General features: G+C 32.3%; 1 protein-coding gene across 1 annotated transcript; it reads right to left on the reverse strand.

The window, feature by feature from the left end:
- Positions 1–1,178: 1,178 nt before the first annotated feature.
- On the reverse strand, positions 1,179–4,881 carry HELRODRAFT_188580 (hypothetical protein; the record flags this gene model as incomplete). The annotated part of the gene is made up of 6 exons (XM_009021276.1): positions 1,179–1,270; positions 1,555–1,689; positions 1,862–1,920; positions 3,604–3,799; positions 4,264–4,529; positions 4,859–4,881. Coding segments are annotated over 6 exons (771 nt in total), but the record flags the coding sequence as incomplete, so codon positions are not given.
- Between the last annotated feature and the right edge of the window lie 9,674 nt (positions 4,882–14,555).

Below are 14,555 nucleotides of genomic sequence, written 5' to 3' on the forward strand. Positions count from 1 at the left end.
TTTGTGGCTTGCATTCCGCCAACACCACTACGCAACTTGTATGCAGATTCTCCCTGCGTGCTTCCAACACTTTCCCTGATAACTTGGCTGTTATGTAAAATGGACTGCCAGACCTGATTGCAATGTAGGTTTAAATGCAATGCGTTATTTGGAATTGAGATTGAATTATCACCTGAAACACTGATAGTATAGAAATTGTATTTATTAAAGAATAAGATTTCCTGTACTCATAAAAATATTTGAAGTGTTTTATTTATTTCGTCATACATATTGCAAATCACTCAAGTTAGTAGTAATCAAGATGTTCAGGTTGCATATAAATATAAACTGCAATTAGAAAATCGCAAACATTTTAAAGAAAGTAAAACAAGCAGAGATGCTAACCCATATTTTAGATTCCAGATTTGATGATGTGAATCATAGTCAGCAGCCAGATAGCACTGCATATTTGATGGCGCAGTTACCTCATCATTTGTACCGATTGTTAAAATATTTTGGCTGTTTGCTTTCAAATATATTTTGCTTCCATCGACAATGAATTGCTGATTTTCATTATCTAGTTCATAAGTATTCAAGTAGATGTAGGAATCTGTTGAATCAATAAATTTATAATTTTATAATTATCAAATTTTAAATGATTTAATAAAATAATAAAACTTGAAGCAGACAAACCTCTGGCTTCCAAACAGAGTTTATCATTTAATTTACTCCTGATAACACCGTGGCTCTGATCGATGAAAAACAGCTGCTCATCACTAAACATTCCATTTTCTTTGAGGACCAACTTGGAAAGTCCAACTTCAAATGGAGGAGAGCCACTCAACATGGAACCATGCTGTAGCGTTGAGAGTGCAACTTCAAAATAGCTTTGAAAAATGAGAAAAAATCGCCCTTTGCCACTGTGGCTGTATTGAAAATTGCAACCATCGTAAAAATTGTGATTTTTCTAAAAATTATGACCAAAATTCATTCATTTAAATTGACGGTCTTTATATTTATTCTACAGTTAGCATTAATAAATAAAATAATTTGCCTTCTGCCGCAACTAACTCAAAAGCATAAGAGTTGATAGACACAGGTTCAAAAAACCATTCTTGAGATTTAGAATTATTGAATTCAGAATAAATAACGGTACCAAAAGACTGAAACATTTGCTGTTTGACATCTAAGACATGGTTGGGTCTGTGTTGATTCTGTATATAGCTTCCGTTGATCAACCACTTTTGCCTTCTTGTGTTTTTATTGTAGGGATACATCACTATATTGTTATCTGTTAGCAAAATAATACTGAAATAATACTGCGTTATAATAATTTGTTATTCTTATAATATGCAAGAAACAAATGTGGAATATATTTATGGTTATAATTTCTGCTTCATTTCCAAAAGTTTTTTATTCCATACTAATGCAAAAAGTACTAAGCATAAGTTGAAGCCTTTGCAATTCAGGTATAATTATATCAAGAAAACATTTAACATCGACGTTGGGCAAAAACAAATCTTTGATTACATAAGAACAAACTCAGTAGTTACAAAAATGAAACGACGTACACACCCAGGGCGTTGATGATGAAGTCATGCATTTTTGAATGTAATATACCGTACTGATCTTCATACCACAGTTGATTATCGTCAAAACTTTCCTTCTGGGCATATACTATGATCTGTGCACCAACACTGGCCGATTCACCTAAGAAATACGTTCACCTAACAAATAAGTTCACCCAATAAATACATTCAACTAATAAATACGTTCACTCAATAAATATTTTCACTAATTAAATACGCAAACACTTAGTAAACATATTTAGTAAATCAAATATTAGAAATCTCAAATATCTATCCATAAATGCATTCCTCACCTCTTATATCAAGAACTTTATTCGTCATGGCATGCCTTATAAAGAAGTAAGCTGCTGGCCTAAAAAAATTAGAAGATGAAAAGACCACGCTTAGTACTTTTGAATGGAAGCAATTAATAATTTCTCACACAAATACAAAGGTTAGATTTGAACTAAACAAATTTCTTGAAAAAAAATTAATAATTTTCTTATCCAAAGTTTTGTTAAAAGCAGAATAATAATTTTTCAGCATAGTACAATGAAATAATAACAGCATATTTTATAAATAAAATCATAATAATAAAAACAGGCAAAGCAAATAGCGAGGGAACAGTATACAAGGGCAAACAAACATTTTTTGTGAATTGGTTAAATGTGTAGAGCCGTTGATTAAATAATTAATTAAACATTGTCTTCAGGACATTGCACATACGTTCATAAAACATGCTTATACCAGATGATAGAACATGCAAATAAATGCAATATTCATACATATTATATATGCAAATGAGTTTAATTATTAAGTAAATAAATTTTTCAAGTGTTTGTTGGCGAGTTATTTGAATAGCAGATCACAATTCTTGTTGTCTAGCCAGATGAAAAAGAATGCCAACACTAAACTGCGGCTGTAATATGTTTGGGATTGTCATATTATTAACAATTTTTTAATTAGTACTACTATATTTCCATTGAAGATGTAGTCTAATTGAAAGTTTCCAAATGACTTTGAAAACAAAACAAACCTACCAAAACAAATCTGGTTAATTATTTGCAACTTTACAAACTTTCATGCTAAGCATTTATATATTTATAGGGTAATTCATTCATTTTTGTCAGTTATTACCATCTTCAAAGTTGGTGTTAACTTGCAATTGTACATTCAACAGGCAGCCAGTTAGTTGTAATAGAGGACATCTTACGCAAACCGAAATATTTAATTTGCAGTTGATATTTGTAGCACAACGTTTAAAATGTCACCAACTGTCTCGATGCATGCGCAATCATGTTGGTTGTTGTCATAGAAATTGCTTAAAGCAATAAGGCTAAATCATTAGCTAGTATAAGTGTGAAGAAGAAAAAATAAGTGGATAAGAGTTATAAAAAGCAGATAAGTATAAGTATCATCAAATGTACTAATTTGAATTCGGTTGAGGAGCTACACTGGGGAAGGGACATGTTGAAATATGGTTCTAATGTTAATTTTTTTAACCTTTAATAAATAGACAATAGCAGTGAAATTCTTCATGCATTTATGCTGTCAACTTTTGAAACAATAACAGTATTTCCCAGATCTATAAGTTTTTCGTTTTCGCTGCCTTATAACAAAATTCTTATCCATATTGTGAAAAGACAAATTATTATCAACAGTGTAGTGTTGGATCTATTATGCAAATAATAAGGTCAAATAAAAAAGTGAAAAAGAGAATGTTGATAGATATAAGCCTGCAGAACTCAAGCAGTATGTGCCTGTTTAATAAATAAAAATACTCTTTATCTTCTGTTTGCTTATTTGATGCAAATTTGAAACTTACCATGTTGAAAAAGTTAAAAATGCTAGTTGTTAATAGAAATTACTTTAACAAAAAATTATACTGAATTTTTTTTAGATAAACCGTTTCCTTCATTAAATTTTTTTTTAAATGTAAAAGCTTGGGTGGAGAATCTCTTGCAAACTGCTGATGACAGCATAACATAAACCACCGAAATTTGTTGCAAAAACTTTAACACACTAAAACATCAACAACCACAGCAACTATCCATACAAGTAGGTAAATTTCCAGAGCTGTCCAATGAGGGCCTCATACGGGGCCACGTGGCAGGGGGCACCAGGTCGAAGGTTGCTATCAAACAGCGTGAAAACATTTTCAAACTCCTTCTCACTTATTATGTTATCATGCTTCATATCCCATTGCTGATTTTCAGAGTTTGAAAACGGTTGGACAATCAGTTCATCTTTAGCTGGAGTTAAAGTGAGAAATCAATAAATTATTATATAGAAATATACGCTCATTGATTTAATTATTAATAGACTAAGATTTAATGTAAGCACACAAAAAAGAAAATATGAAATTTCCAATTTTTGTTAATCAATCTTCACAGGAGAAATTCTTCAAATTAAAAATTAATAAACAGGAAAATAAAAAAATAATAACTTTCATTCAACCAAATATTCATTATTAATGTAATTTAAATAACTTCTTGCATTTATTATGCTAGCTATAAAAGATGTGGTTCGTTCATTTGATTATGTGATGTTGTGAAATGTAAATGTAAAATATTATTTATGAGTAGTTATATTTTACATGCACCACACTGTTTAGTACAGACAAAATTGAACTTATTTTAAAAAGTTATTTATATCTGCAAATAAACATAGAGATGAATGAATGGATGGATGAATGAATGAAGTTTAAAAAAGTAACCATTGATTGAGATGCAGTGGTGAGATAATTTGCTCCTTATAGTCAAAGATGGATGATCCCAGAACCATAACTGCTTATCCAGAGCTTCACTTTCATCTTTTAACAGACCAACAACCACTTGCATGTCTGATTTAGCTGAGCCATTTTTTAACTCCAAGACCAAATCTGGTTGGCTCTTGCATGAAATCAAAAAATATTTTCCAAGCCTTTCTTCTATGTTTGATATTTGGTCGTTTGATAGTTCTGAACACATTCTATTTGAAGAACTGTTAAAAAAGTAAAATTTTTGATTAAAATAAAAATAATTATGAATAAACAAAGATATCATTTAACAATGAATTATGCAATAAACAAATAAATAAATAATAACTATTTATTATTTATTGCATCTTATAATAATTTGTAATAAAAATAAATAGGTTGATTTCTTAATTCTTTCAATCCTAATGATAATACGTAATAGATAGTACAATAAATTATTTCATTTTTAATAATAATTAAAAAAATAATAAAGTGTTTCTTTAATTAATTTATAAGAAAAGATTTTAAATATGTTTTTAATTTATTAATTTTAAATTTATTAAGGCAAGCTCACATGACATGAAAATTGTGTGTCATGTTATGTAAATGTAGTAATAAGTAATTGTAATGTGATCTGTTATGTGAATGCAAATCTCTGTTTTGTTTCTAATTCTTCTAATAACTAATAATAACAATATATATAAAAAAAAATATTTAAAAAAAAGTGTTTAATTTTTAAATTAAATTAAACTTTAAAAGTCATATCATCGTATCATAGCCAATTGAGAATTCAGTAAACCGGTATAAGCCAAAAAGTTTATTAACTAACCTAATAGTAGAATAAATTAAAAAACTTTGATTGTAACAATTAAGATGGATTTAATTAACATTATTTTGTTTAATACTGTAGAAATTAAATATACAAACAGATAAATAAACTCGGAATTTCACTTTTCAACAAAAAAACGTAAGGTTGTAAGTTATTAAATTTAATTAAAAACCTGTCGTATACTTGGAATAAGTCTATAAAATAATCCGTTGGGCAAATAACCAAATTCTTAAGGCAAGTTAGTAAAAGATCAAATTTTACATATATTTTTTAAATATAATTACAAATATCAATTGAACTGAAGTACTTGACCTGATAGATACAAAAAGTTGGACAAAACAATCAAAAAATGTGCCTAGAAGCCAAAGAGAAATGGTTAAATGACAAGTGCGAAATCATTGAATAGATCAAAAAAAGTAATACAAACGCAATGTATAAAAACATCAGAGAAACAGTAAAATCAGAATATCAACAAAATTAGAACTGTTAGGGTGTTACATTTGTCCTGTGCTCACCATGGATATGCTCACTCACGGATGAGTCCTGAGCAATTTCTAAAAAAATGGAAAAAAGGATTAAAGCTGCAGATATGGGGTTTTTGAAAAAAATAATGAAAATTAGTTGGACCTCTTATATCCCCAAAGAAAATGCATTAAAACCGTCCGGTTATGAAAAGAGGAGATTACCTACTAAAAATAATTTTTCATACTTACTGGATTTGGTTTGTAAGGTAGGTATTGTTTCCAGCAAATAGAACCTTTTGTTCGTCTACTGCCAATTCTTTGAATCTTGGCAACTGTAAGCACTTTTGCCGGATATACTCAACAAACGCCCTTACCTTCCAAAATTTATCCTTTTTTTATATCTTCTCTGTAACATAATCATACGGAGGGGCAGTTAAAGTTCTTAGATCACATCATGGGAAGAAAAGAATGGAAAATCTAACAAGTACTGGAAAGATTGCAGGGAGAAGAGATAGCGGTCAACAACGATTAACATTCGTGAAGTCCTTGTGTCACTTGTTGAATATCACCACATTTCAACTACTACAAACTATTAAAGATCGGGTATTGTTGAGATCGATGGTTGCCAATGTCTTGAAAGGATAAGGCACAAGAAAAAAAAAGATGACTTGAACTGAAACCTGAACGTACGTAAACATAAGATCTGTGTGTTATAATATTTTGTTCATTAGCTTTCGTTTATCACCAGAACTGTAACTGTTAAGACATCACTGCATCAGGAGAACCGTGTGCGATGGGGAGGAATTGATAGGGCAGCAATTCCGATTTAAAATACCATTTTTTCATACTCTTCCCGTTATAAATTTTACTGGAAACACGAGTAACAACAACGTACGTTGCATGCCTATATTAATTTGGGCAGGCAAAGAACAAATGTTGATCTTATGTTATTTTCCGGGCCGAGGCATTCGTTTAAACAAACAAACTAGATGATAAAAGATAAGGTTAGAAAATATCGAGATTGCCATGCCTTCCATGCACGAAGGAAGCTACATAACATGCACTTGGAGGATCAAGCAAAAGCTGAAAACTGACATATATAATTTATCAACCCTAATAACACTATCATATCAAATCCAACTTTAGAATTTTTGTAAATTAATCTAGAAATATTCGTTACTTAATTAACACCACAAATAAACAAGCTAAAAACATGAATTTTATGTTTATCAGATCAGGTATTGTTTATCGGATGACAATATTTTTAACTTGGTCCATAAGAATCAGATTTCTAACCCACCCTGGATAGACTGGTGCAAATAATGTCTGCAAATAAAAAAATTATATCATCCAAAATGAAATGAAAAACATTAAATCAATAGTAATTGACGGCACTCAAATATAAAAAAGTTAAACAATTATTTAAGCAATGTAATAAACATAACAACCCTTGAACTTTGTTATGCTCGATAATGTTTTGCTTGTTGTGAGCATTTTACATCGACAAATTGTTTTTGTGTAGCTGTTTGTTGCAATTTGTCCCATCTGTGCTGACCGCAGCCTAATTTGAGAGCGGGCTCCAAGTTTTGCAATTGGAAATGAGCGTCTGTGGATGTACGATAAATTTGCTTTTGCTGGCGCGCGCAAAAAAAGAGCAAACGTTTATTACGTTGATGGCAACTTCTCAACAAACGTTTGCATTGGCACTAATTGGAAAATATACTTTCGTGATCTATTAGCAATCAGTGTATAAATCTGTCTATTCGAAATTCGTGTTAAACAATTTTGATTATTCAGTTTTTTCGGGAAATTTTTAACGATAAAAGACAAAAAAAGTATCTCCACATTATCTCAATACAAATAGTTAGCCATGGTATTTCCAAACGTCTGGATGAGGATAACGTTGCACGTAAATTCTATCTTATCCATCTACTTGAATTCAACATATCCAATCTTGAATACGAACCAAAATTTAATTAAAGAACTGTGAAATATAAAAATAATCCTGTACTTATACTTTCTACGCGCGCGCGCGCACACACACACCACACCACACACACAAAATCACGCACAACAAACGTTAACACATGCTTACACGCATTCACGCAAACAAATAATCCCACAAGAAGTGTACAATTGTAAAAATGATCGGGAAACGATATGGAATGTAAGGTAATAAGCCTCTTATTACAATCACCATAACAAAGAAACACACCTCGCTCCCTCAGGCTCTGAATGAATGAACATCATCAGGCAGGCAGAATAACGGGCAAACAAAACAAACACACATGCACACACACAAAAACACGGAAACGCTCATAAACATATACTCGCACATACATATATTGTATATATATATATATATAAATATATATATATATGCATTCATATATATATGTATATATAAACTATACGTTATCACCATCACTGCAGAATATTGTAGTGAATGAATATATCACTTAATCACCAACGATCGGATTTGGAGATCTGAAGACTCTGTGGCAACAAAGGAGCGGAGGCCACTAATAATTTCTAAAATCAAAAAAAGGTGTTTTTCACGATAAGTCTTTCAACAATTTGTTGCCAACAAATAAGATTATTCGAACATACTATGCAATACTGTGATCACATTGTGGAAAATTGAAAAAAATTTTGAAGGTTGCAGTCAGAACACGGATATATATATAACTTTGATTAAAAAACAAACACGAACTGTTGAAATGCTGATGAGTTGAGTAACCAACGGTTAAACGAGCAAGGACGACATTTGCACTAAATAAATCTCATTTCTTAAATTACATTTAGTCAGTCACTGCACCGCCATGATACGACGATGTTCCTCATTTTTATTTACATACCTGACACCATCATCAGCCTTAGTATAATAAATATTATATTATATAACTTATAATTGATTTGAAGAAAACTAATAATAAGACTGACTTGTTTAAAGTTATGTTGTGCTTTGTTCACGTGGTTCAGTTTGAATTTGATGAAATAATTTTAAAAAATTACCAAAAATATCAGAAACATTTTGCAGATATAATTTTTGTTTATTTTGTCATATGCAAATTAGCTTGTTATTAAAAAAACTGTACCCCTACGTGATTCCAAGAGTTGCCGTATGGTGTGGTGTAGAGTGGTGTGGTGTGGTGTGCAGTGCATGATATATCGTGGCGACAGATGATATCTTCATCAGCCACAGTTCAGCATATGAACCATAAACAACCAGCATATCATAAGAAGAATTGCTGCTATCTCATTTCTATTCTTACCATCATCATTATAATCATCATCACCATCGTCATCATCACCATCATCATCATCGATCATCATTGCCGGTGTCTATATATTCATTCCCATCTTCATCATCAATATTACGAACATTTTTGTCATTATAGCACCATCGTTATCATTACTATAACTACCACCATTGCCCTCATCATCATCATCATCATCATCATCATCATCACACGCTTTCTACTTCCAGCCCATCCTATTGATATCACCATCAAAAGCAATCATCGTTGGCTAATAAGATTATGCGTGTAATTCCACAAAACACACACTCACACAAAGCACGCACACACACACACACACACACATATATATATATATATATATATATATTTATTTATTTATGCAATATTTGATCAAATCTACCAAATTTTTAGAGTTTGAAAGTTTTCGGTTGAGCTTTCCAATATTTATAAATAACAGTAATTTTATAATTATTATCCGATTGTTTTTGCAGTGTGGACCAAATTAGACAGGGGACCTCTATTATTTTCTTGCTTCTCACGCCAATTTCCGGCGATGTTAGAGACATAAGACGGTGCTGTTGCTCTTAGAACAAAGAGTCTTACTGACTTTATAAAAATCTGACCCCTCTCGGATCCGCCACCAGACTTCTGCCATCTTCCTCATTTTCAGGTAGTTGATGGCTTGACATCACTTGGATTGTTGTTGCTGCTGAATTTCCACACTCCCTGATGCGGGCCAACTACGGCTAGGAAACATCGACGACCATCGTATCAGAAAATTTGCTGTCAACCCAAAGACGAAATGTAGTTGAATGTTGTTATTTTTCTGTCTTCACGTTGGATTATGGGTGGGGTTTAATGCATGTATGTATGCTTGCGTACGTGTGGTGCATGCATGTACGTCTACATGTGCATTCTGAATATACAAACATATTTGACATTTATTTTTTCCAGCCATTTTTTAGACGATGGGTTTAAAGAGAACTAATATAAGAAACAGGATGAAGAAAGAGAGAAGTGTAAGAGAGAAAGAGAAAAGAGAGAGACAAAAGAGAGCGTGATAGGCTGATTGAGTTGTTTGTTTGTTCGTTGATTTAGAATGTATGCTTTTGCTCATGGACAAATAAAAATCATTTCTCTACGGATGGCAAAAACAGGATGAAAAATTTCTACGTTAAAAACAATAACTTTGCAAAAAATGTTGTATACAAACTCCTGTATGTGTCAATTACAAAACAAAGTTGTATATATGTATGTATGTATAGGTGCACACACACACACTCGCACACAAACACATACAAACACACACACACACACACACACACACATATATATATATATATAATCGATTATTTGTGTCTACATAAATATATGCAGCTTTGAAATTCTTGAACTAGCCAGTCCAGCGTGAATAAGTGTGACGCAACGAAAGATATTCATTTGCATGATATGCTCCAACCACCACCGGCTATTTATGTATTACATTCCTCCACTTGCTGCTTTTATGTCCGTCTGTAAATAATGCTCCTTGCGTCTGTTTTCAGTGGCACATCGATCTGAGTCTGCGCGTCTGTGTTTTTTCTTTTGATTTTGACTTTAAATTTTGGTTACTTGTAGATAAACTTACAATAATGACAAAATACTAATAGCGAAGACTCGTCAACATTGTTTCTAAATCTGATCCCAAAACATTAATAAAGAAAATTCGATTTAACACAGTTATTGGAATAAAGAGGACAATTCGTCGTCAATATCTTAGTTGAGAAGCTGTCTCCTGAGTGCGTAAAAACTGCAGATGCTGTGCTGTGCAATGCCTGTTGTTAGAACATTCATTGAATGAAACATGCGAACGTGCATCTTGTTCGCTCAGCATCTATGTTCGTTCACGCAGTGTTGCAAATGAGTGCCAGTCTCAAAATCTTAAGTACAGCATAACCATTTTTGGCGTAACTTTTAATGTAAATAATTAACTTTCTATTACCTTTGTTCAATAAGATTTCACGATTTAATATAAATTGTTTAAAAATGTTTTTTTTCGAATAAATTTTGTAAGCTCATCAAGTTTTTTATTTTTAATACATTTTTGACCATTTTTGCGTAAAAAATTAAATAAATAGTAATAATAAACGATGGCATATTTTGTATTTAAACTTTTGATGTTCTTCGTTAGATCTGCATATGTCCTACATTTCAGAAACATGTTTTTATGAGAAATGGAAGAAGATTAATCGTGAGAGCGATGGACGTTTGTTGAGCAGCTTGCATCTCATTCGTCAGTCTTACTTGACCATCGCAACCCATCATTGTTTTCGCTGCACTAATTTCTAAAAGCAAACTGATAATCTGAGTTGGTTATGTCTAAGTTGTTCAAAACTTTTAAGTTTTGTCACAAAACAACTAGCTGTCAAACATTAAGGAAATTTGATTGTTTTTTTTGTATTTTGTAGGTACAACTTTTACACGTTTAAAAAATTTAACACTAATCATGAATAATCGATTTAAGAGCGCACAAAATTACTGGCGCAGGTTAAACATTGGCAGATGGAATAAACAAATTTGTCCCAATCAAGTACAATGAACAAACTAATTAATTTTAAAATACAAAAAATTAAAATATCTACATTTGCAACTGATAACTAACTATTCATCGCTTGTAGATTCCTAGCATTTAAACAAGCCGTATTATATATTGGAATGTCCGCCTTTTAAAGCTACGTATTGAACATTATATAAATTTGCGTTAGAACGTCAAGTGTTATTGTCATAATGTATTGCTTACATACAGCTGTGAGTATGCTGAAACAAACCAATAATATAATTGTCTTTCTTTTTTTAATTACCAAAAAAATTAAGAACATAAATATTAACGATGATTCGGAACATAATGCTAAAATTATTTTGATCACGCTTGAAAACCAACATTTTAAGCGTCACTAGCATTGAAAGCATTCATTCTTCTTATCACGTTGTACTCATCCAAAAAGCACCGCATCGAGTTTGCTTGAACTTTAACATGCACTGCTGCACTGCTGATAAAATAATTTATCATAAAATTTTTACTGAAACTGTCAAAAACAAAGAACGAACATATTTAATGGTGAGGAAATATGAAATGTTGCTTCATTTTTAATTGATTTTGTTTCAAATACATAAACGAATTTATTACAATTGTTTGTACATATATGCGTACGTACTTCTGAAATGCACTCTGTTTTGTTGATGTTAATATTCAAGCTTTTCCCTTCGTTTTTAAAACCAGTCTGGAAACAATTGTGTGCAGTTTTTCCACATTGTTTGCATTCACGCCTCCAATGGATATTCCAAGTGGATCTTCTATCTTTCTCATGATGATCACACTATGGAGATTGTACAAGTCTAGAGAAAAATAAACACAGCCTTGTTAAACACCTTAATTTTTAGACAAAACTAGTCACATTGTTACCAGCTTTGCAAATGTGATGCTGATATCAAAAAAAGAATTAATGCTGCTGAGATGTGATTTTTGAGAAGAATCATGAAAATTAGTTGGATCTCTCATACCTCCAATGAGGATGTATTAAAACAGTCCGGTTATGTTCCTCGATTACCATCAAGAAATTAACGTAATTCTTTCGATCAATATGGCAGACATATGATCTAATCAGTAGCCTATATCTGTGAGGTTTGAACATGATCCGAAGACCGCGTCCACCAATCCCGGCAGGTCGACAGGCGTGGACTATGGTACTTGCGATGTCAATAGTTAGCCTCAATACAATATCAAAAAAACATAACTCCCACAACACGCTATCGATTTTCACAGCTTATTATTACAATTATTTACACATACAATGTCTTTTATTATTTATTTTCATAAAATTTTATAAAACAATCACGTGCACTAAGCCCACCCAAAAAAATATTACACTTCACACACATCACTCGAGTTTTACCACTACATTCTTTGTATCGACATCTCATGGCATTTTTCAGATCCATCATTTTCGGGAAATGGCCAGATCCTCTTCTGTTGCGTTTTAGTGGAGAAGTTTTACTCCTTTTGGCAGAAGGTTGACAATCGTTTTCGCCATCATCATCATCATCAGTTTCAATGTGATCCTCTGAAATCAATTTATGGGCAGCTTCTAAACGAAATTGCAAGAACTCTAAAATGTCTTTTTTTTTGTCTCCCACCATTATCCTATCTGCGATTCAGCAGCCAGGAGTTGGCCAAAATCAAATCTAAAAAATGGAACAATACACGTATTTTTCACTTTTTCGTCCTTGCATTCAATCCGGTAAAATAAAAAAGAGTAGATTTTCAAAATCAATACAAATCTGACAAGTTAAAAATTTAAGTTAGGTTCTGCTTATCTATAATAACCCATCATCTTGTCAACCAATTCAACACCTCACATGTGTTTGATGTATTCCCTGACAATGGTAGGACGGTTCACATTGATATGGACTTTATTCTTTTTGACCAACGCTTATAAGAGTCCGTTGGTTCAAATTCTTGTACAGCTGATGCCAATGAAATTGACTTTCGGTCAAACCATTTTATGATCAAAATTTTCTAATCATGACAAAGTTTTTCATACTTACTGGATTTGGTTTGTAAAGAAGGTATTGTTTGGCAGGAGCAGCTCCAGCAAATAGAACCTTTTGTTCGTCTACTGCCACTTCTTTGAATCTGGGCAACTGTGAGCACTTTTGCCGGATATACTCAACAAACGCCCTTACCTTCCAAAATTTATTCTTTTTTTTATTTCCTCTGTGACATAATCCGACGGAGGGGCAGTTAAAGTTTTTAGGTCACATCATGGGAAGGAAAGAATGGAAAATCTAACAACTACTGGAAAGATTGCAGGGAGAAGAGATAGCGGTCAACAACGAATAACATTCGTGAAGTCCTTGTGTCACTTGTTGAATATCCCCAGATTTCAACTACTACAAAGTGTTAAAGATCGGGTTTTGTGGAGGTCGATGGTCGCCAATGTCCCGAAAGGATAAGGCACGAGAAAGAAGAAGAAGACTATTGAAAAATAACAATAACACAATGATTAATATTGAGTGAGAACAAATGAATCTTTTGTTTATTTTTATTTTCTACTCCCAAGCATGAACCTGTGCACATGTAAATGCATTTCTATGGAATATGCACTTGTTAAACTATGCAACGTAGACATAAATGCCTGAGCGCACGCACAGACACATACGCACAGGCATACTTTCTTATAAAATATAGAGTAGGGAAAGAGAAAGAGAGAGAGAGAGAGAGAGAGAGAGAGAGAGAGAGAGAGAGAGAGAGAGAGAGAAAGAGAGAGCGAGAGAGAGAGAGAGAGAAAGAGAGGGTGAGAGAAAAAGATATATAGATAGATAGATTGATAATGAAATGCACACATTTCCTTTTACACAAAATGCAAATCACGTCACACACACACACACACCACACACACACACACGCACACACACGCACACACACGCACACACACACACATATGTATGTATGTATGTATGTATGTATGTATGTATGTATGTATGTATGTATGTATGTATGTATGTATGTATGTATGTATGTATGTATTATTATTATTATTATTAAGAGGAAACTTAATATAGGTTATAGCAGTTTTCACAAGCGCTATAAAATTATAACTAATATTAATAACAAATTAGCAAGAATGAAATGTATGTCTGTATGTATGCATGTATGCATGCTTGCCTGCATGCATG

Source organism: Helobdella robusta (genome assembly GCF_000326865.2).
Source record: "Helobdella robusta unplaced genomic scaffold HELROscaffold_3, whole genome shotgun sequence".
Taxonomy (NCBI): Eukaryota; Metazoa; Annelida; class Clitellata; order Rhynchobdellida; family Glossiphoniidae; genus Helobdella; species Helobdella robusta.